Source organism: Carcharodon carcharias, chromosome X (genome assembly GCF_017639515.1).
Source record: "Carcharodon carcharias isolate sCarCar2 chromosome X, sCarCar2.pri, whole genome shotgun sequence".
Classification (NCBI taxonomy): domain Eukaryota; kingdom Metazoa; phylum Chordata; class Chondrichthyes; order Lamniformes; family Lamnidae; genus Carcharodon; species Carcharodon carcharias.
This window is the reverse complement of record NC_054507.1, coordinates 6169222-6194487: the sequence shown is the minus strand read 5'-3', so window position 1 is coordinate 6194487 and position 25266 is coordinate 6169222. Positions and strand designations below refer to the sequence as shown.

The following is a 25266-nucleotide window of genomic DNA, read 5'->3' as shown; positions in this document are numbered from 1 at the left end:
TGGTCCTATAATGGAAGAGAAAGCGTACTAGCTTGGCTGTTAAAGAATCTCCAGTTAACTTCTTCATGCCTGACCTGAATATTTGAACCACCCTTTCAGCCAGTCGTTTGAGGAAGGGTGGGTACGGTGAAGTTTTCACATGAAGGATACCATTGAGGCTGATAAACCGCTGGAACTCAGCAAATGTAAATGCTGTGCCGTTAACAGATACGACTACTTCTGGTAGTCCATGAGTGGCAAAACTTTGACATAGCTACTCAATTGTAGCAGAAGACGTTGATGACTTCACCTTATATCTGTCCATCCATTTTGAGTGGGTATCAACAATTAGCAGAAACATTGTTCCCATGAAAGGTTCCACATAATCAGCGTGTAATTGTACCCATGGCCTTCCCGGCCATTCCCAAGGGTGTAACGGAGCTGTTGAAGGCAACTTTTGTAGTTGCTGACATTACACACAATTCTTCACTAAACTCTCCATTTCACCATCCATCCCAGGCCACCATAGATAGCTGTGTGCTATGGTCTTCATTCCGGATTTTCCTGGATGTGCGCTGTGTAGTTCAATTAACAATGGCTTTCTACCCTTTGGAGGAACTATCACTCGTACTCCCCACAATAAGATACCACCCTGGCTGGTTATTTCATGCCTTCTCTTAAAGTATGGTTTCATTTCATCGGATACAGGCTCCTGTGACCAACCTTGTAGCACTTCTCATACTTGTGATGGGACTGGGTCCCCATTTGTCCACTCTCTGATCTGTCAAGTACATACTGGCAAGAAATCTAAGAAATTTAACATAAAACATGTTCTTGTGGGACTGGGACTTCCACATCCTTTTCTGGCAAATGACTAAGTGCATCGGTGTTTGCAATTTGACTACCAGGCCTACGTACGGAAGTATACTCGTATGCTGCCAGGATCAGAGCCCTTTTTGTGTTTCTGTGTCTTCTTTCTATTGCTGACTTTAATCTCAGCTTTCTTCTTGGTTTCAATATTGGCCGGACTAATCTCAGGTGTAAGCTCGACTTGAGTGAACTCAGTGGCTGAGTCTCCCAGGATTTCATCATCTGTCTGCTTCTTAGAAAATTCTGCAACTTTTACCCCCAAAGCCTCTTTGGCTTCACCGAGCTGACTCTTCAGCTCTTCCATCTCTTTTTTGTATTTGTTTGCTGCCTCCTGGAAAATTGAGCATCGCTGCGTCTTCTCTGCCAACTCATCCTTCAGTTTGGTCAAGGAGGTGCTGAGTTCTTTCTGTTTCTCTTTGTACTTTTCCAGAGGTACAAACTTTGACCTGAGGACATCTTGTCGTGTGTGAAGGTCTTTCAACAGGTTTTCTTGTTCCTTTCGGAGGTTGCTCACCTCGTCTCAAACTCTGACCTTAAGCACGGTCTCTTCGAGACCCTTCTGCTGTTCTTCCCTGTTTTGGCTGGAGACAGCCTGTTCATCAGGTTGTGGCATCTTTACACACTCCTTTTCCAAAACAGGAATGCTTCCTGCTTCCTTTTGCAACCTCGGTGGTCCCTCAAGGTTGATTTCCCTCAGCCAGTTTCGCCCTAGGAGGCTTGGTCCTCTGCCTCTCAATACCAACACTGGTAGCTTTTCCGATTGGCTCCCATAATGAACAGTTACTGTGCTTATGCCTTTGATATGGATGTTTTCACCCGTGTATGCTTTTAATTGGGTAGTTGTTTCTTCCCAATTTAATTGATGTTCCCCATTATTTAGATATTTGAAGAATGCTCCCCAGTTACTGTACTGGGAGCTCCTGTGTCCAATTCCATTCGAACAGGTCTACCATTCACTTTTACTGTTACATAGATTGGTTCTGTTCTTCCAACCTTCAAGTTTTACAATGAATAAATACCTGAATCTGTTGCTTCAGCCTCTTCTACATTGTAGATCTCACTGATTTTCTTCTTTGTTTAAAATTCTGCTTGACTCTTTCTTTACACTGTCTCATTATGTGACCCTTTCTACGACAATAAAACATTTTTTAAAATGCCAATCATTAAAAGATTGTTTGTTTCCACCTCTATTGAGATTACTCCTTGTTTTCACTGCTGAGTTGTTTTTTTCCCTCATTTTCCTGCTAGTGGGGCTGTTTCCCACCTCTCAGTGGAGTCTTGCATTTCACGCTCTTTTTGGCTGGAGCTTCCTGCTCGAAGTGGAGGACATCGCCCTTTTGCGCTCCCTGTATGGCTCTCGAATCCCAAACTGCAATTTCCATTGGCAGCGCAATCTCTCACGCCTTCTTAAAATCCAAACTTGTTTCTGATAACAATCACTGCCGAATCCGAATGTCTATGTACAATTGCTGTGCGAGGTACAGTGCCAATTCCACTCACTCACACTACACACTAAACGATCTCTAAGCATGTCACTTAAGGATGTACCAAACTAACAATGCTCTGTTAATTGCTTCAAACTTGCCACGTAGTTTGTAACTGTCTCCCCTGGGGCTCTAATTCTAGAATTAAACTTGAATCTTTGCATCATTACTGAGGGCTTTGGTTGGTAATGGCCCTTCACCAGGTCCACTAATTCATCCAAATTTCTCCAGGCTGGGGTACTGGGTGCCTTCAAGCTTTGAATCAAACCATAAGTCTTATTCCCATATGGATTTAAGAGGATCGCCTGCCTCTTCTCTTCCCCTGTAATCTCATTTGCTTGGAAAAAGTACTGCTGCTACTAACTACTGACTAAAGAGGTAGCCCGCGCTACTCTGCTATTGGCTAAGATCATGTGATCTTCCATTATAACATTCATCTTAAAGGTGTATCACACACCAGATTGCCAGAGTCATGGTTCATATCCCACTGCACTGACAAAGCTGACACTGTAGTGAAGGACTGAGGGAGCGCCGCACTGTCGGAGGGTCAGGACTGAGGGAGCGCCGCACTGTCGGAGGGTCAGGACTGAGGGAGCGCCGCACTGTCGGAGGGTCAGGACTGAGGGAGCGCCGCACTGTCGGAGGGTCAGGACTGAGGGAGCGCCGCACTGTCGGAGGGTCAGGACTGAGGGAGCGCCGCACTGTCGGAGGGTCAGGACTGAGGGAGCGCCGCACTGTCGGAGGGTCAGGACTGAGGGAGCGCCGCACTGTCGGAGGGTCAGGACTGAGGGAGCGCCGCACTGTCGGAGGGTCAGGACTGAGGGAGCGCCGCACTGTCAAACTTCTTGAGTGTTGTGGGAGCTGCACTCATCCAGGCAAGTGAGGAGTATTCCATCACACTCCTGACTTGTGCCTTGTATACGGTGGACAGGCTTTGGGGAGTCAAGAGGTGAGTTACTCACTGCAGGATTCCTAGCCTTTGACCTGCTCTTGTTGCCACAGTATTTATATGGCTGGTCAGTTCAGTTTTGGGTCAATGGTAACCCCCAGGATGTTGACAGTGGGGGATTCAGTGATGGTAATGCCATTGAATGTCAAAAGGTAATGGTTAGATTCTAAGTTGTTGGAGATGGTCATTGTTTCGCACTTGTGTGGTGTGAATGTTACTTGCCACTTGTCAGCTCAAGCCTGGATATTGTCCAGGTTTTGCTGCATTTGGACATGGACTGCTTCAGTATCTGAGGAGTCGCGAATGGTGCTGAACATTGTGCAATCATCAGCGAACATCCCCACTTCTGACCTTATGATGGAAGGAAGGTCATTGATGAAGCAGCTGAAGATGGTTTGGCCGAGGACACTACCCTGAGGAAATCCTGCAGTGATGTCCTGGAGCTGAGATGACTGACCTCCAACAACCACAACCATCTTCCTTTGTGCTAGGTATGACTCCAACCAGCGGAGAGTTTTCCCCCTGATTCCCATTGACTCCAGTTTTGCTAGGGCTCCTTGATGCTACACTCAGTCAAGCATTGCCTTGATGTCAAGGGCAGTCACTCTCACCTCACACCAGGAGTTCAGCTCTTTTGTCCATGTTTGATCCAAGGTTGTATTGAGGCCAGGAGCTCAGTGGCCCTGGCAGAACCCAAACTGGGCGTCAATGAGCAGGTTATTGCTAAGCAAGTGCCGCTTGATAGCACTGTTCATGACCCCTTCCAACACATTACTGAAGATCGAGAGTAGGCTGATATGGGATATGGGGCCAACAGAGATGGAGTTAGGTCACAGATCAGCAATAATGTAATTGAATGGTGGAACAGGCTCGAGGGGCTGAATGGCCTCCTCTTGTTCACACATGTAACGCTGTCTGCAGGCATCAGCATAAGACTCATCAAGTCAAACTGATTCTACTGACTGCTTTCTGGAAGGGGTTATTGTAGTCTTTATGTACACGTGCAGGGGAATGGTTGGAGGGTAACCCAAATATACAGGATGGCATGAGGGTGGGAGTTAGCATGACGGACACAGTGAAGGTGGGATTGAGGGTGAGAGTGATGTGTTAATAGTTGGGTAATTATGTTGTCAAAGATACATAGGTGATGGGCATTGTTTGTTCAAGAACTAAGAGCACATATAAATAAAGTCAGCTGGGATACTGAATGGGTAGTTTGGTAGGCAGAGATCTGTAATGCTGCATCCTGTGAATAAATCTACTATGTCTTGTTTTGCACTTGACCATCTGCCTTGAATCCATTTAACATGATGGATACAGTGAAGGTGACAGGCACAGGGGCGAGGGGCGCCGGGCGGGGGCAAGGGGCACTGGGCGGGCAGGAGTGAGGGTGACAGGCATGGGGCGGGCGGAAGTGGCCACGTTGAGAGACTCGTTGTGCAGGAGCTGTGCCATGATGTAGGGCCAGCAGATCCTGGTGATGGTTTCTCGCTGTATTTTAATGAGCAGCAGTAATACCTGCTCGTTTGCAGTTACTTTGATGCCAGTCTGCTTGGACAGGTTTTCATGAACAAATTCTGAATGGAGAGTGATTGGAACTCCAGTAGCAATCAGTTACAGAGTCTGAAATGCTAAGCTGTCTGACCTTGTAGATATTTTCAAATGTATTGACAATTAAATAAAACTCCACAGACCGTGCAGAGATCAGATTGACACCTCTCACCTTTACTTATCATCTCCTCCCCTGGGAGACAGGTGCTGTGCTCTGTACATTGCCCACAGCCATCAGCAGTGATGTTATCGCAGTGAAAGCCTTCCAAGCAGTCACAGACGGTGTCACATGTAACTGTACAATCTTTGATTGGAAACATCCCTGTATCGGACCAGAGAACAACAGATTCTTGTTAACATTTTGGGGTTGGCTTTAACTTCTTGTAGTTGTCAATAACAGCTTCAGATTTGGTTTTGCAGATTTGCTGCAGTGGCTGCCTCTTTAACAGAGTCTTAACGTCATGGGAGTGTGGAAGGGAGGGCTGAGGTCTCTGTCTTTTTCAGGCAGTCATCCACAGGACTCCAGAGGCTGGAAATCCTGTGACAAGTAACTCACCTCCTCACCCACCAAGTCCTGTCCACAAGGCACAAGTCAGAAGTGTGATGGAATACTCCCCACTTGCCTGGATGAGTGCAGCTCCTACAACACTCAAGAAGCTCAACACCATCCAAGACAAAGCAGCCCCGCTTGATTGGCACCACATCCACAAACATTCACTCCCTCCATAACCAATGCAGAGTGGCAGCATCTACAAGATGCGCTGCAGGAATTCACCAAGGCTCCTTGGACAGCACCTTCCAAACCCACAACCACTACCACCTAGAAGGACAAGGGCAGCAGACACATGGGAACCACCAGCTCCCAAGTTCCCCTCCAAGTCACTCACTGTCCTGGCTTGGAAATATATCGCTGTTACTTCACTGTCACTGGGACAAAATCCTGGAACTCCCTCCCTAACAGCACTGTGGGTGTACCTACACCACATGGACTGCAGCGGTTCAAGAAGGCAGCTCATCCCCACCTTCTCAAGGGCAATTAGGGATGGGTAATAAATGCCAGCCCAGCCAGTGACACCCACATCCCAGGAATTAATAAAAAAGGTTGACATTTTAAGAAACAATTATTCAACATTGCTCGCCCTTATCCCACAATCCCTGATACATGCAATACAACTCAGAATCCACTGATACACCAGCATACACACCATAACTCAGTGACTGCACCCTCTACCAAGAACATAACTCCTCTAATGTATAAACTTCAATATGTTTGGATATTGAGTTCCATTGACTTTGTACCTAGTATTCAATTTTGCTCTCAGGTACAGCTCTTGTGTTGTAGTCAGGTCTGTGCAGTTAAAGAACAGGCACAGAATCCTGGAATGGTTGCAGCATAGAAGGAGGCCATTTGGCCCATTGTGTCCATTTTGGCTCTCTGCAAGAACAACTCAGCTCATTCCACTTCCCTGTCCTTTCCCTGCAGCCCGTCAATTTTTTCTCTTCAGGAGCTTCTCTAATTCCATTTTGAAAACTACAATTGACCCTGTCTCCACCACACTCTCAGGCAGTACATTCCAGATCCTAACCACTCGATTGACCCTGTCTCCATCACACTTTCAGGCAGTACATTCCAGATCCTAACCACTCGATTGACCCTGTCTCCACCACACTCTCAGACAGTACATTCCAGATCGTAACCACTCGATTGACCCTGTCTCCATCACATTCTCAGGCAGTACATTCCAGATCCTAACCACTCGATTGACCCTGTCTCCCCCACACTCTCAGGCAGTGCATTCCAGATCGTAACCACTCGATTGACCCTGTCTCCATCACATTCTCAGACAGTGCATTCCAGACCCTAACCACTCGATTGACCCTGTCTCCATCACATTCTCAGACAGTGCATTCCAGACGCTAACCACTTGATTGACCCTGTCTCCAACACACTCTCAGACAGTGCATTCCAGACCCTAACCACTCGATTGACCCTGTCTCCACCACACTCTCAGACAGCGCATTCCAGATCCTAACCACTCAATTGACCCTGTCTCCACCACACTCTCAGACAGTGCATTCCAGATCCTAACCACTCGATTGACCCTGTCTCCCCCACAATCTCAGGCAGTGCATTCCAGATCCTAACCATTTGCTGAGTGAGAAAGGTTTCTCATGTTGTCTCTGGTTCTTTTGCCAATCACCTTAAATCAGTGTCCCCTGGTTCTCGATCCTTCTGTTGATGGGAACAGTTTCTCCCTATCTACTCTGTTTACATTACTCATGATTTTGAGTACCTCTATCAAATCTCCTCTCAACCTTCTCTTTAAGTAGAACAGCCCCAGCTTCTCCAGTCAATCCATGTAACTGAAGTTTCTCATCCCTGGAACCATTCTTGCAAATCTTTTCTGCAACCTTTCTAATACCTTCACATCCTTCCTAAAGTGCAGTGCTCAGAACTGGCCACAATACTCCAGTTGAGATTGGACAAATGTTTTATACAGGTTTAACATAACCTCCTTGCTTTTATACTCAATACCCCTATTGAAAAAGCCCAGGTTTGTTATCCCTTAATAATCAATTTCTCAACCTGTCCTGCCACCTTCACTGATTTGTGCATATATACCCCCAGGTCCTCCTGCCTACCAAAATGTATCACTTCACACTTCTCTGCGTTAAATCTCATCTGTCGCCTGTCCACCCATTCCACCAGCCTGTCTATGCCCTCTTGACGTTTAACACTATCCTCGTCACAGTCCACAATATTTCCACATTTTGTGCCATCTAATTTTGAAATTGTGTCCTGTACTCCCAAGTCTAAGTTATTAATATATCAAGAAAAGCACTGGTACAACCTCTGGGGAATTCCACTGTATACCTTCCTCCAATCTGAGAAACAATTGTTCACTGTGATTCTATATTTCCTCTCACTCAGCCAACTTCATATCCATGCTGCCACTGTCCCTTTTATTCCATGGGCTTCAACTTTGCTAGAAAGCCTATCGTGTGGCACTTTATCAAACACCTTTTGCAAGTTCATATACACCACATCAACTACATTAGTCACATCAGCTCTCTCTGTTAACACATCAAAAACCCCAATCAAGTTCACTCAACACAATTTGTCCTTAACAAATCTGTGCTGGATTTTCTTAATTAACCTACATTTCCCCATATTTTGGCTGTTAATTTTGTCCCAGATTATCATTTCTAAAAGTTTCCACATCACCAAGGTTGAAGTGAGAGGCCTGTAGTTGCCAGGCTTATCCTTACAGCCTGTTTTGAGCAAAGGCGCAACATTTGCAATTCTCCAATGCTCTGGCACTGCCTCTGTATCTAAGGGGGATTGGAAGATTATGGTCAGGGCCTCTGCAATTTCCACCTTTATTTCCCTCAGTATCCTCGGATGCATCTGATCCGATGCTGGTGACTTATTAACTTAAGTACAGCCAGCCTCTCTTCTTGATCAATTTTTAGTCCAACCAGTGTCTCAACTACCTCCTCTGCAATTTGGGCAGCATCTTCTTCCTTGGAAAAGTCAGCTGCAAAGTATTCATTTAATGCCTCAGCTATGCTCCTTGTTTCCATTTGTAAATCCCCTAATTGGCCATCCCTCCTCTTTCTACTGTTTTCTATTTATATGCCTATAGAAGATTGGGGATTCCCTTTTATATTAGCTGCCAGTCTCTTCTCATACTCTCTCTATCTTATTCTCTATCTCTTTCATCATCCAGGGAGCTATGGATTTGTTTGTCCTACTTTTCCACCTCATGGGAATGTACCATGACTGTACCTGAACCAACTCCTCTTTAAAGGTAGCCCTTTGTTCCATTACAGCTTTGCCTGCCAGTCTTTGCTTTCAATTTACCTGGGACAGATCCGTTCTCACCCCACTGAAATTGGCCCTCCCCTGTTAATTATTTTTACACTGGATTTCTGCTTGTCCTTTTCCATAGCCAGACTAAACTTAATGATGCTATGATCATTGTCCCCTAAATGTTCCTGTACTGACACTTGATCTACTTGTCCCACCTCATTCTCCAGAACTAGATCCAACAAGGTCTCCTGCCTCGCTGGGCCAGAAACAGATTGATCCAGAAAATTCTTCTGAACACACTTCAGAAATACTTCCCCATCTCTGCCCTATTTAATCACTCACCTTCTCCACAAAGCTTGCATGTCTTACACTTCTCATCTCCGTTGTAACTGTCTTGGTAGGATTTGTTAGTGCATGGGTGGCACTGTGTGCCACTATTTGGAGTGCAATGTTCCCCAACTCGTAGACCTAGAATAGGAAACAAGAGTGAAAGAGCTAATTGTTAAAACCCCAACAAAAGAGCGATGCATATGAACATATGAATTGGGAGCAGGAGTAGGCCACTCAGCCCCTCAAGCCTGCTCCACCATTCAATAAGATCATGGCTGATCTAATTGTAACCCCAGCTTCACTTTCCTGCCTGCTCCCAATAACCTTTCACACCCCTTGCTAATCAAGAATCTATCTAGCTCTGCCTTAAAAATATTCAAAGATTCTGCTTCTGTCTTTTGAGGAAGAGAGTTCCAAAGATTCACAACCCTCTGAGAAAAAAATTCTCATCTCTGTCTCAAATCGGAGACCCCTTACTTTTAAACAGTGACCCTGGTTCTAGATTCTCCCACAAGAGGAAACATCCTCTCCACATCCACCCTGTCAAGAGCCCTCAGGGTCTTATATGTTTCAATCAAACCTAACCTGTTCAGCCTTTCTTCATAAGACAACCCACCCATTCCTGGTATTAGTCTGGTAAACCTTCTCTGAACTGCTTCTAATGCATTTACATCCTTCCTTAAATAAGGAGACCAGTACTGTACATAGTACTCCAGAAGTGGTCTCACTAGTCACTGTACAACTGAAGCATAACCTCTCTATTTTTGTAATGAATTCCTCTCACAATAACTGATAACGTTCCATGAGCTTTCCTAATTACCTGTTGTACCTGCATACTAACATGTGATTCATGCACTCGGACACCCAGATCACTCTGAATCTTTGAGCTCTGTAATCTCTCGCCATTTATATAATAAGCTTCTTTTTTTATTCCTCCCGTCAAAATGGACAATTTCAAATTTTCCCACATTATATTCCATTTGCCAGATCTTTGCCCACTCACTTAACCTATCTATGTCACTTTGTACCCTCCTTACATCCTCTTCACAATTTACTCTCCTACCTATCTTTGTGTCATCAGCAAATTTAACAACCATCCCATCCCTCCCTTCATCCAAGTCACTTATATAAATTGTAAACAGTTGAGGTCCCAGCACTGATCCCTGTGGCACACCACTCGTTACTAGAAAAAAACCCATTTATGCCAACTCTGCTTCCTGTTAACTAGTCAATCTTCTATCCACGCCAATATGTTACCCCCTACACCATGAGCTTTTATTTTCTGCAATAACCTTTGATGCTATCGAATGCCTTCTGGAAATCCAATTACAGTGTATCCACCCTTTATCCACAGCACGTGACTCCTTCAAAGAACTCCAATAAATTGGTTAAACATGGGGCAGGATTTTGAGGTCATCGGGTGGGTGGGCCCGGGAGTACCCCGCAATCAGTCCCTGACCACAATTTCACGCTGGGCGGGCCAATTAAGGCCCGCCCAGCGTGAAACACGGCTTGCCAGTGATCGGGGAGGGCCGAGAGGGGGCAGGGGTCTGCTGGTCGCCGGGTCCAATAGCGACACGAGGGCTGGTTGAAAAACGGCCCAGGCAGCCCCTGGAAGGCTGCCATGGAAGAACGTCTCCTCTGCGTTGTCAATATTGAAATGCCGCTGCGCGGGGCAGGCTGGAGGGCAGGTTAGGGGGCACTCAGCTCCCGCTTTTCGGATGAGAAGGCATGGGAGGAGGTGGCAGCGCTGGTGAGCAGCCACGATGTGGTGCGGCGCTCCTGGGTGCAGTGCCGGAAGCGCTTCAATAACCTGCTGCACTCAGGAAGGGTGAGTACCGTGTTGGCGTGGATTAGTGTGAAGTGTCAAGGTCTGGCTGTCCCCCCATGGACTTCAGGGGTGTTAGAGTCTGAGTGCCAACTGTCTATGACCAGGAGCTGGCCAAGGGGGTGAGCCCTGGCTGCTTGGACTGAGTGTCTTGCAGCTCGAGGGCCACAACTCGGATGTGCCCTGCAAGATGTTCCTCAGCTGGGGTTGTCCAGGCTGTAATGGTGCTGCAGCTAGAGAGTGGACTCATCAACGCTCCCCTGTCCTTTCAGGAGAAGACGAGCCATAACCAAGCGGAGAGGACACAAACAGGCTGAGGCCCGTCCAACTGCTGATGCTCACCGGGTTTGAACAGGATGCCCTGGTGCTGGAGAGCCGGCACACTCCCCGTGTAACCGGGCGTGGAGAGGCGAGGGTGCCAGACGAAGGTAAGAGCACAGGGCACAGAGGTGATTGTTTCAGATTGTGCAACCATTCTAGTGGAGTCTCTTCATTGATGGGAGCCTCAAACCTGGAGTCCCCATTGATCATTGGAAGACAATGGCGCCATGATGCAGATCTCCATTGTCTCACCAGGGTGTCTGGCATGCACAGTGACAGTGTGATGACTTTAACTAGTGACTTGTCCTCCTTCTCCCTTTTGGGTTCACCAACAGGCGTTCGCTCCCCGGACCCTGAAGGGCCACCCCAGACACTGGGGGACCACCGGGCGTCATTTTTACCTATGTCACACCCGCTCTCTGAAGTGGGCACCAGCGCAGAAAGCAGCACCTCAGTGGGCATTAGATTGGCAAATAGTATCTTGGTGCAGGTTGGCGAGGGCACTTCACACTCACTTGAGGTGCAGGTGGAGGCAGAGTGTGCCCGGGTTCCGGCAGTCAGAGGCATCTTCAGCTGCTTCATCAATGACCTTCCTTCCATCATAAGGTCAGGAGTGGGGATGTTCACTGATGATTGCACAATGTTCAGCACCATTCACGACTCCTGAGATACTGAAGCAATCCGTATCCAAATGCAGCAAGACCTGGACAATATCCAGGCTTGGGCTGACAAGTGGCAAGTAACAATCACACCACACAAGTGCCAAGCAATGACCATCTCCAGCAAGAGAATATCCAACCCTTGACATTCAATGGCATTACCATCACTGAATCCCCCATTATCAACATCCTGGGAGTTACCATTGACCAGAAACTGAACTGGATTAGCTACAAGAGCAGGTCAGAGGCTGGGAATCCTGCAGCCAGTATCTCACCACCCGACTCCCCAAAGCCTGTCCACCATCTACAAGGCACGGGTCAGGAGTGTGATGGAATACTCTCCACTTGCCTCGATGAGTGCAGCTCCCACAACACTCAAGAAGCTCGACACCATCCAGGACAAAGCAGCCTGCTTGATTGGCACCACATCCACAAACATTCACTCCCTCCACCACCAATGCATAGTAGCAGCAGTATGTATCTTCTACAAGATGCACTGCAGCAACTCACCAAGGCTCCTTAAACAGCACTTTCCAAACCCACATCCACTACCACCTAGAAAGACTAGGGCAGCAGACACATGGGAACACCACCACCTGCAAGTTCCCCTCCAAGTCACTCACCATCCTGATTTGGAAATATATCACCATTCCTACTCTGTCATCGGGTCAAAATCCTGGAACTCCTCCCTAACAGCACTGTGGGTGTACCTACACCACATGGACTGCAGCGGTTCAAGAAGGCAGCTCACCACCACCTTCTCAAGGGCAACTAGGGATGGGCAATAAATGCTGGCCCAGCCAGTGACACCCACATCCCATGAATGAATTAAAAGAAAACCAGGACGATGTAGGGTCGAAGGCAGATGATGGGCCTCTGGAGTCATCCATTAGGTGGTAGATGCTGGACGTTCAGCAGGATGTGTGGGAGGATCAGTCGGAGATCCATGAGGGTCTGCGTGTCATGGTCTCTGTTGTGGAGGAGTCCATGTGGAGTGTGAGCACTGCGATAACCCTCATGGCCGAGTGCACTGGCTCCTCCATTGAGAGAGTGGTGACTCTCATGGAGAAGCAGCTTCAGGAACAGAATCAGCGGTTCCTGGGGTTGTGCTCGGACCTGCAGCCCTCACACAGGCACTGACCTCAGCTGGTCAGTGTTAGTGTGGGAGATGGATGAGGCACCCAGTATCCCAGCTAGGTGCCCGTCCATCAATGGTGAGTAGGGAGGTCCACAGCGACCTCACGTTGGTGCACGAGCTGCCTGGCGTCTCTGTGGGCCCCTCTCAGGGCACTCCGGACGAGGGCAGCAGCTCCTCTGCCCCTCTGCCAGTGACCATGGCATCTGATGAGGCTGTGATGACTGGGGAGATACCAGCCATGGCACTGGCTGCTCCCTCCCAGGTGGGGCCAGCACAGGCTCCACTGGCCAGAGGACGACCACCAAGGTCATCAAGGCCAACAGGACACAGTCAGCAGCTGTCTCCAATGCCGCTGCCAGCGAGTGGGGGGGTGCACCAAGATGTAGCAATCGCAAACTTAAGTTTAAGGCACCTTGAGCACAAGAGGGGCAGATCACGGGTGATTTTCTGTTCAGTTATATTTGGTTTATATGTCTACTGGTGTGGACATTAACTCCAGTAATGGTCATTTCAATGTGATTTGAATGTGACAATAACATTACATTTGCTTTGTTGTGATGGCCTGAGTATGCTTCACCTTTTATTTCTGGTGCAGGGTACGCCAGTGTGTAATGCTGGACGTGAGTGTCTCAAAACTTAATTGCACAGACACTGAGTGTTCTTTGGGTTCACATGACAGGGCCATTTCAGACATCTGGGATGGAGGTGGTAGCCCTGACATGGGGTCGTAGCACTTATTTGGCAGCCTAGTTGAAGGAGTGTTGGATCAAGGCATCCCTGGTGTCCCTGCCTCCCTGAAGATTACAAAGGTCTCCCTCCACACCCTCAGCGTTCTCCTCACCAGGCTCCTCTTCTGACTCACTACTGGGTTCATCCTCTGGGGCCTGTGGAGCTGCCTCAAGATCCTCTTCCTCCAGTGCGTCCCCCCTTGCCAGTGCCAGATTGTGGAGAGCACAGCATGCAACCACCATCAGTGATACCCACTCTGGAGGGTATTGTAGTGCTCCCCCTGAACAGCCCAGGCATCGGAAGCGCATCTTCAGAAGACAAATAGTCCTCTCTAGCACAGCCCTTGTGGAGCCATGACTCCTGTTATAACGCTGCTCTGCCTCTGTTCTTGGATGGTGGAGAGGCATCATGAGCCACCTCTTCAATGGATAGCCCTTGTCACCCAGCAGCCATCCATCCAGCCGGGCTAGAGCACTGAAGAGCCCCGGCACCTGGGAGTGTCTCAGGATGTAGGCATCGTGGGAGCTGCCTGGGTACCTTGCACAGACTTGCAGAATCTGCATCCTGTGGTCACACACTATCTGCACGTTCATGGAGTGGAATCCCTTCCTGTTGATGAAGGCACCGGGCTCACCCGCTGGTGCCTTGATGGCCACATGTGTACAGTCTATAGCACCCTGGATACGGAGGAACCCAGCAATCGCTGCAAAGCTTCTAGCTCACTCAGCCTGGCTGGCCTGGTCTGTATGGTAAAGAATAAATGTCAGTACCTGCCTGAATAGAGCGTCCGTCACCAGCTTGACACAACTGTGGACAGCTGATTGGGAGACTCCACACAGATCCCACACTGAGCCCTGGAAAGAGCTGGAGGCATAGAAGTTGAGGGTCTCTGTGGCCTTCAGAGCCACTGGCATGGGGTGTCCACCCACACAGTTGGAGCTGATTTCAGGGCCGATCATCTGACAGATGGAGGTGACAGTCTCCCTCGAGAGGCAGAGCCTCCTTCGGCATTACCTCAGACATATTGAGGTAGCTGCATTGCTGCCTGTGAACCCTGGCAGCAGGATAGTGGTGTCTTCTGCAGCCCCTTCCACCTTGAACTACCTACTGATCCACCTTGTGTCTGCACCTCTCCTCCCACAGGTCCCTCCCCTGGAAGCTGAATAAGGACACCTGGTCTCCTCCCCCTTCTGCACCTCTCTTCCTTCTCAGAGGAGGTGCCTCCAGCAGAGACCACAATCCCCATTCCCAGGGTAAGGGAAGGCTGTCTGATACCTGGAAGGGTCCACACGGTCTGAATCCTCCGGGGACTTGGCAGACAGCAATGAGTCCTGAAATGAAGCCTGGAAATGTTAACAATGAAGCCCCGAACAGGGGTGAAGCTGCCAAGTACCAATAAGTCACCAGCAACAAACTATCTCCTAAACTCCTCACTGCTGACACTGGCAATGCTGCTGACCCTTTTTATCCTGCCTGTGGGTGCAATTTTTGAAAATGTCGGCTGGCCGCCTGCCTGTTTTGCCTGTGCGATGAGCATGAGTGCATGCTGATGTCGGGACGCTCACCCAACGTCTCCCGGGCTATTTTACACCTGATTGGGTTGTAAAACTCTGCCCATGACTTCCCTTTTACAAACCATGTTGACTCTGCCTGATTACCTTGAATTTTTCTAAGTGCCCTTTTATAACATCTTTAATAACAGCTTCTAACATTTACCCTATGACAGATGTTAGGCTAATTGGCCTGTAGTTTCCTGCTTTCTGTCTCCCTCCCTTTTTAAATAAAAGGGATACATTCGCTATTTTCCAATCTAATGGAACCTTCCCTGAATCTTGGGAATTTTGGAAAATTAAAACCAGTGCATCAACTATCTCACTAGCCACTTCTATTAAGACCTTAGGATGAAGTCCACCTGGACCCGGGGATTTGTCAGTCCGCAGCCCCAACAATTTACTCAGTACCACTTTCCTGGTGATTGTAATTTTCCTGAGTTCCTCCCTCCCTTCCATTTCCTGATTTACAGCTATTCTTGGGATGTTACTTGTATCCTCTATAGTAAATAACAATGCAAAATACCTGTTTAATTCATCCACCATCTTCCTACTTTCCATTATCAATTCCCCAGACACATTCTCTATAGGACCAACGCTCACTTTGTTAACTCTTTACTTATTGAAATATCTTTAGAAACTCTATTCGTTTTTATATTACTAGCTAGTTTTCTCTCATTTCTCCCTCCTTATCGATCGCTCAGATCCATGCTTTATTTGTGAATCTCTTGCAGAATGAAGAAATGCCAAGTGACCTTAGAGACGCCACAATGATCACAATCTTCATGAAAGGAGACAAGTTCAACTACAGCAATTACAGAGATATCTGTTCCCAATTGGCAAAGTCCAAGCTATGTTTCTTTTTAACCGTCTCTCACCAATTGCAGAGGAGGTTCTTCCAGAGTCCCAGTATGGTTTCCAACCCAACAGAGGAACAACAAACATGAACCTCACGGCACACCAACTTTAGGGAAGTGCAGAAATCAGAACATCTCTTTGTCCATGGCTTCCTTCAATCTCTTTGACTTGAATGGAACTGCTCTTTGGAAGGTGCTACAGTGATGTGGATGCCCAGTTAAGTTCACAAACATCATCCATCTGCTACATGACAATGTGCAAACAGCAGTAATATGCAATGGCTCCATTACAGACCCTTTCCCTGTCAAAACAGGTGTTAAACAGGGGTGTGTCATTGCACCAACACTATTCTCAATCTTTCTTGCAGCAATGCTACAGCTTACTACTGACACACTACCCCCAAAATTTATTGCACTGATGGTAAACTCTTCAACCTCAACCAGCTGAAGACCAAAACCAAGATAACAACCACTTCTGTGAAAGAACTACAGTATGATAACACAAGTTAGTGCTCACTCTGACAAAGAACCAGACCAAGTTGTTGACGTATTTATCAAAGCCTGAGAGAGTATGGGACTTGCCCTGAACACTAGGAAGTCCAATATCCTCTACCAATCCATTCGAAATGTATTAAATCCAATACCTTCAATTGAGCTTCATGGTGAAACGTTGGAAAATTACCCTCACTCATTGGAAGCTGTCAATCCCAAAAAGCTGAAATTGATGAAGAGGTACACCACTGAATCCAATGTGCTAACTCAGCCGATGTGTAAATTACATACTTAAGTTTTTGAGAATCGTGACATCAGACCTGACACTGGACTATAAGTCTATCAGTCAGTGGTTCTCTCCATGCTTCTCAACTATGGTGACGCTTGGACAATGTATCGAAGCCTTATCAAGATCATCAACACTGTCTTAGAAGGATCTTGCAAATCAAGGGGGAGGTCAAAAGAACAAACATGAGTATCCTTCAAGATACAGATATACCAAGGATAGAGACTCTGGTAAACTCACATCAGCTGAGATGGGTGGAACATGTTGTCAGAATGACCACCTCAAGCCTGCCCAAACAAATGCTCTACACAGAAGGCCCAGTTTCAGGAAGCCTGTTCACATAGCAGCCAAAGGAAACATTTCAAAGAGAATCTCAAAGTCTCCATGAAGGTCTGCTCTACGAACATCAACACATGGGAAAGCATTTGTCCCAAATGGCAACTCACCATCAAAAATAGCATCAAGACCTTCCAATTAACAAGAGCAGTCACTGAGAGAGAACGGTGAGAGAGACAGAATCAAGTCAGCAATCCACCACCACCTCTCCCAGCCGACAATCGATGACCTCACTGTGGGAGGGCCTGTAAGGCTAAGACAAGGATCATAAACCATCAGCGAATCCACAGCGAACACTGACTTCTCACTTACACCCACCATCCATGTGGAAAAAACATCCGCGACAAGAGGGATGGCGAATGGTGAACAACCACTTCCACCCAGAGATCAGAAAGGTGAATCACTCCCCTCACTCCTGTCAGTATATACTGGCTCTGGAATACATACTTACCAGGTTTACACTTTGGGCAGCAGAAGCCTTGATGCTCATATTCCTTTTCATCACATGGACCGCGTTGGATGAAATGCAAAGCACAGCTTGCAACCTGGATAAATAAATGAAGGGCAACGAGAAACATTTCAGCAGTTAGAATTCCACGCTGAAATGACAAGTGCAGCATGATTACAAAGGGAGGGGGAACGAAGCAATGAACCAGAAACTAACCAGGACCCGGGGGTGCCTGCTGATTCTAAGAGTGGCACAAAAAGATCCTGTAATATTCCACTCTCCCCCTCACTCCCCACATCCTTTAATATCACACCTAGTCTGATCCCAATCCCCTCACCACTTAACATCCCATCGAGTCAAATCCCACTCTCCCCCTCACTCCCCACACCCTTTAATATCCCACCCAGTCTAATCCCACTCAATGCCTCACTCTCCACACCCTTTAATATCCCACCCAGTTTAATCCCACTCTCCCCCTCACTCCCCACACCCTTTAATAACCCACCCAGTCTAATCCCACTCTCCCCCTCACTCCCCACACCCTTTAATAACCCACCCAGTCTAATCCCACTCTCCCCCTCACTCCCCACACCCTTTAATATCCCACCCAGTCTAATCCCACTCTCCCCCTCACTCCCCACACCCTTTAATAACCCACCCAGTCTAATCCCACTCTCCCCACACCCTTTAATAACCCACACCATCTAATCCAACTCTTCACCCTTTTATATCCAACCCTGTCAAATCACACACTCTGCTCACTCCCCACAAACTGTACTATCCCATCCAGTCTAATCCGAGTCTACACCCTTTAATATCCCACCCAGTCTAATCCCACTCTCCCCCTCACTCCCCGCACCCTTTAGTATTCCACCCAGTCTAATCCCACTCTCATGCCCTTTAATATCCCACCCAGTCTAATCCCACTCTCCTCCTCACCCTTTAATATTCCACCCAGTCTAATCGCACTCTCCCACCCTTTAATATTCCACCCAGTCTAACGCACTCTCCCCTCACCCTTTAATATCCCACACAGTTTAATCCCACTCTCCCCCTCTCCCCACACCTTTTAATATCCCACCCAGTCTAATCCCACTCTCCCCCTCACTCCCCACACACTTTAATAACCCACCCAGTCTAATCCCACTCTCCCCCTGACTCCCCACACCCTTTAATAACCCACCCAGTCTAATCCCACTCTCCCCCTGACTCCCCACACCCTTTAATAACCCACCCAGTCTAATCCGACTCTCCCCCTCACTCCCCACACCCTTTAATAACCCACCCAGTCAAATCCCACTCTCCCTCTCTCCCCACACCCTTTAATAACCCACACCATCTAATCCCACTCTTCACCATTTTATATCCAACCCTGTCAAATCACAAACTCCGCTCACTCCCCAAAACCTGTACTATCCCATCCAGTCTAATCCGAGTCTACACCCTTTAATATCCCACCCAGTCTAATTCTATTCTACACTCTTTAATATCCCACCCAATCTAATCCCCTGCACTCCTTAATATCGCACCCAGTGTCATCCAACTCTCTTCACTCGCTAGACGTTTTAATATCCCACCCAGTATAATCCCACTCCCCTCACCATTTATTTTTTCCACCCAGTCTAATTGCACTCTCCTCCTCACTTGCCAAATCCTTCAATATTCCACCCAGGCTAATCCCACTTTCCCTATAATACCCCACCCTGTCTAATCCAATTCTCCTCACTCCCTATACCCCTTAATATCCCAACCAGACTAATATCACTGGTCCCCCGCACTCTCACGCCCTTTAATATCCCACCCAGACTAATCCCACTCTCCCTTTTATATCCCACCCAGTCTAATCCCACTCTCCCCACACCCCTTAACATCCCACCCAGTCTATTCCCGCTCACCCCCTCACTCCCTATACCCTATTATATCCCACCCATTCTAATCCCACTCACTTCACGCTTTAATATCCAACCCAGTCTAATCCCCCTCTCACAATAACTCACCACACCCTTTTATAACCCCCCCATCTAATCCCACTCTGCTCACCCTTTTATATCCCATGCAGTCCAATCCCATTCCAACACCATTTACTATCTCACCCAGTCTAGTCGCATTCTTGCCAACTACCCAAAGCCTTTAATATCCCACCCAGTCTAATCCCACTCTCCACTCACTCCCCAAACCCTTTAATAACCCACCCAGTCTAATCCCACTCACCCCCTCACTCCCCGCACCCTTTAATATTCCACCCAGTCTAATCCCACTCTCATGCTCTTTAATATCCCACCCAGTCTAATCGCACTCTCCCCTCACGCTTTAATATCCCACACAGTTTAATCCCATTCTCCCTTTAATATCCTACCCAGTCTAATCCTACTCTGCTACTCACTCCCCACACCCTTTAATATCCCACCCAGTCTAATCCCACTCTCCCCATCACTCTCCACATCCTTTAATATCACACCCAGTCTAATCCCCCTCTCACAATAGCTCACCACACCCTTTTATAACCCCCCCATCTAATCCCACTCTGCTCACCCTTTTCTATTCCACGCAGTCCAATCCCATTCCAACACCATTTACTATCTCACCCAGTCTAGTCGCATTCTTGCCAACTCCCCAAAGCCTTTAATATCCCACCCATTCTAATCCCACTCTCCCCCTCACTCCCCAAACCCTTTAATAACCCACCCAGTCTAATCCCACTCTCCCCCTCACTCCGCGCACCCTTTAATATTCCACCCAGTCTAATCCCACTCTCATGCCCTTTAATATCCCACCCAGTCTAATCGCACTCTCCCCTCACCCTTTAATATCCCACACAGTTTAATCCCATTCTCCCTTTAATATCCTACCCAGTCTAATCCTACTCTGCTACTCACTCCCCACATCCTTTAATATCCCACACAGTCTAATCTCACTCTCCCCCTCACTCCCCACACCCTTTAATATCCCACCCAGTCTAAACCCACTGTCCCCCTCACTTCCCCAAAACCTTTAATATCCCACCCAGTCTAATCCCACTCTCCCTTTAATATCCCACCCAGTCTAATCAAACTCTCCCTCTAATATCCCACCCAGTCTAATCCCATTCTCCACTCACCCTTTAATATCCCACCATCTAATCCCACTCTCCTCACACCCTTTAATATCCCACCCAGTCTAATCCCGTTCTCCCCCTCACTTCCCCACACCCTTTAATATCCCACCCAGTCTAATCCCACTCTCCGCCTCACTCCCCGCACCCAATAATATCCCACCCAGTCTAATCCCACTCTCCTCCCTCCACACCCTTTAATATCCCACCGTTTCATCCCCCTCTCCCCACACCCTTTAATATCCCACCCAGTCCAATCCTAGTCTGCACCCTTTAATATACCACCCAATCTAATTCCCCTCACTACCCGCACTCCTTAATATCGCAACCAGTGTAATTCAACTCTCTTCACTCGCAGGACGCTTTAATATCCCACCTAGTATAATCCCACTCCCCTCACCATTTATTATCCCACCCAGTCTAATCGCACTCTTCCCCCTCTCTCCTCACACCTTTTAATATCCCACCCAGTCCAATCCCACTCTCCTCACTCCCCGCACCCTTTAATATCCCACCCAGTCTAATCCCACTCTCCTCACTCCCCGCACCCTTTAATATCCCACCCAGTCTAATCCCACTCTCCCCCCCCACTCCACACATTCTTTCATATCCCACCCAGTCCAATCCTAGTCTGCACCCTTTAATATACCACCCAGTCAAAACCCACTCTCCCCCTCACTCCCCACACCATTTAATATCCCAGCCAATCTAACCCACTCTCCCCCTCACTCCCCGCACCCTTTAATAACCCCCCCCAGTCTAATCCCACTCTCCTCACTCCCCACACCCTGTAATATCCCACCCAGTCTAATCCCACTCTCCCCGCACCCTTTAATATCCCACCCAGTCTAATCCCACTCTGCCCCTCACTCTTTAATATCCCACCCAGTCTAATCCCACTCTCCCCCTCATTCCCCACACCCTTTAATATCGCATCCAGTCTCATCCCACTCTCCCCCGCACTCCCCACACCCATTAATATCCCGCCCAGTCTAATCCCGCTCTCCCCCTCACTCCCCACACCATTTAATATCCCACCCAGTCTAATCCCACTCTCCCCCTCACCCTTTAATATCCCACCCAGTCTAATCCCACTCTCCCCCTCACCCTTTAATATCCCACCCAGTCTAATCCCACTCTCCCCCTCACTCCCCACACCATTTAATATCACACCCAGTCTAATCCCACTCTCCTCCTCACTCCCCGCACTGATTAATATCCCACCCAATCTAATCCCACTCTCCCCCTCACTCCCCACACCATTTAATATCACACCCAGTCTAATCCCACTCTCCTCCTCACTCCCCGCACTGATTAATATCCCACCCAATCTAATCCCACTCTCCCCCTCACTCCCCGCACACTTTAATATCCCACCCAGTCTAATCCCACACTCCCCCTCAATCCCCACATCCTTTAATATCGCATCCATCTAATCGCACTCTCCCCCTCACTCCCCACACCCATTAATATCCCACCCAGTCTAATCCCGCTCTCCCCCTCAATCCCCGCACCCTTTAATATCACACCCAGTCTAATCCCACTCTCCCCACACCATTTAATATCACACCCAGTCTAATCCCACTCTCCCCCTCACTCCCCACACCCTTTAATATCCCACCCAGTCTAATCCCACTCTCCCCCTCACTCCCCACACCCTTTAATATCACACCCAGTCTAATCCCATTCTCCTCCTCACTCCCCGCACTCATTAATATCCCACCCAATCTAATCCCACTCTCCCCCTCACTCCCCGCACCCTTTAATGTTCCTCCCTGTCTAATCCCACTCTCCCCTTCACTCCCCACACCCTTTAATATCCCACCCAGTCTAATCCCACTCTCCCCTCACTCCCCGCACCCTTTAATATTCCACACAATCTAATCCCACTCTCCCCTCACCCTTTAATATCCCACACAGTTTAATCCCATTCTCCCTTTAATATCCTACCCAGTCTAATCCTACTCTGCTACTCACTCCCCACATCCTTTAATATCCCACCCAGTCCAATCCCACTCTCCTCACTCCACACACCTTTTAATATCCCACCCAGTCTAATCCCACTCTCCCTTTAATATCCCACCCAGTCTAATCCCACTCTCCCTTTAATATCCCACCCAGTCTAATCCCACTCTCCCTTTAATATCCCACCCAGTCTAATCCCACTCTCCCTTTAATATCCCACCCAGTCTAATCCCACTCTCCCTTTAATATCCCACCCAGTCTAATCCCACTCTCCCTTTAATATCCCACCCAGTCTAATCCCACTCTCCCTTTAATATCCCACCCAGTCTAATCCCACTCTCCCTTTAATATCCCACCCAGTCTAATCCCACTCTCCCTTTAATATCCCACCCAGTCTAATCCCACTCTCCCTTTAATATCCCACCCAGTCTAATCCCACTCTCCCTTTAATATCCCACCCAGTCTAATCCCACTCTCCCTTTAATATCCCACCCAGTCTAATCCCACTCTCCCTTTAATATCCCACCCAGTCTAATCCCACTCTCCCTTTAATATCCCACCCAGTCTAATCCCACTCTCCCTTTAATATCCCACCCAGTCTAATCCCACTCTCCCTTTAATATCCCACCCAGTCTAATCCCACTCTCCCTTTAATATCCCACCCAGTCTAATCCCACTCTCCCTTTAATATCCCACCCAGTCTAATCCCACTCTCCCTTTAATATCCCACCCAGTCTAATCCCACTCTCCCTTTAATATCCCACCCAGTCTAATCCCACTCTCCCTTTAATATCCCACCCAGTCTAATCCCACTCTCCCTTTAATATCCCACCCAGTCTAATCCCACTCTCCCTTTAATATCCCACCCAGTCTAATCCCATTCTCCCCTCACCCTTTAATATCCCTTCTAAACCCACTCTCCCCACACCCTTTAATATCCCACACAGTTTAATCCCATTCTCCCTCTCACTTCCCCACACCCTTTAATATCCCACCCAGTCTAATCCCGCTCTCCCCCCCACTCCCCACACCCTTTAATATCCCACCCAGTCTAATCCCACTCTCCCCCTCACTCCCCGCACCCTTTAATATCCCACCCAGTCTAAACCCACTCTCCCCCTCACTCCCCACACCCTTTAATATCCCACCCAGTCTAATCCCACTCTCCTCCCTCCACACCCTTTAATATCCCACCGTTTCATCCCCCTCTCCCCACACCCTTTAATATCCCACCCAGTCTAATCCTAGTCTGCACCCTTTAATATACCACCCAATCTAATTCCCCTCACTACCCGCACTGCTTAATATCGCAACCAGTGTAATTCAACTCTCTTCACTCGCAGGACGCTTTAATATCCCACCCAATATAATCCCACTCCCCTCACCATTTATTATCCCACCCAGTCTAATCGCACTCTTCCCCCTCACACCCCACACCCTTCAATATTCCACCCAGGCTAATCCCATTCTCCCTTTAATACCCCACTCTGTCGAATCCCACTCTCCTCACTCCCTATACCCTTTAATATCCCAACCAGACTAATGCCACTGGTCCCACTCACTCTCACGCCCTTTAATATCCCACCCACACTAATCCACTCTCCTTTTAATATCCCACCCAGCATAATCCCAATCTCCTCAATCCCCACACCCTTTAATATCCCACCCAGTCTAATCCCCCTCTTCCCCTCACTCCCCACACCCTTTAAAATCCCACCCATTCTATTTGCATTCTACCCCTCACTCCTCACACACTTCAATATTCCACCCAGGCTAATCGCACTCTCACGCCGTTTAATATCCCACCCAGTCTAATCGCACTCTCCCTTTAATATCCCACCCAGTCTAATCCCACTCTCCCTTTAATATCCCACCCAGTCTAATCCCACTCTCCCTTTAATATCCCACCCAGTCTAATCCCACTCTCCCTTTAATATCCCACCCAGTCTAATCCCACTCTCCCTTTAATATCCCACCCAGTCTAATCCCACTCTCCCTTTAATATCCCACCCAGTCTAATCCCACTCTCCCTTTAATATCCCACCCAGTCTAATCCCACTCTCCCTTTAATATCCCACCCAGTCTAATCCCACTCTCCCTTTAATATCCCACCCAGTCTAATCCCACTCTCCCTTTAATATCCCACCCAGTCTAATCCCACTCTCCCTCTTATATCCCATCCAGTCTAATCCCATTCTCCCCTCACCCTTTAATATCCCATCTAATCCCACTCTCCCCACACCCTTTAATATCCCACACAGTTTAATCCCATTCTCCCTCTCACTTCCCCACACCCTTTAATATCCCACACAGTCTAATCCCGCTCTCCCCCTCACTTCCCCACACCCTTTAATATCCCACCCAGTCTAATCCCACTCTCCGCCTCACTCCCCGCACCCTGTAATATCCCACCCGGTCTAATCCCACTCTCCCTCTCACTCCCCGCACACTTTAATATCACACTCAATATAATCTCACTCTCCCCCTCACTCCCCACACCCAATAATATCCCACCCAGTCTAATCTCACTCTCCCCCTCACTCCCCACACCCTTTAATATTCCACCCAGTCTAATCCCACTCTCCTCAC

General features: G+C 48.1%; 1 protein-coding gene across 3 annotated transcripts in view; it reads right to left on the bottom strand.

Moving 5' to 3' along the window:
* Positions 1-25266, bottom strand: part of LOC121273168 (tumor necrosis factor receptor superfamily member 5-like) — a 156631-nt gene that overhangs the window by 121289 nt on the left and 10076 nt on the right. For all 3 annotated transcript variants that reach the window (XM_041180148.1, XM_041180149.1, XM_041180147.1), the window contains exons 2-4: positions 17625-17718; positions 8990-9115; positions 5006-5155 (exon numbers count right to left, since the gene is read on the bottom strand). In XM_041180148.1, the coding sequence (XP_041036082.1) occupies positions 5006-5155; positions 8990-9115; positions 17625-17718 (370 nt within the window). The remainder of the gene's footprint in view (positions 1-5005; positions 5156-8989; positions 9116-17624; positions 17719-25266) is intronic.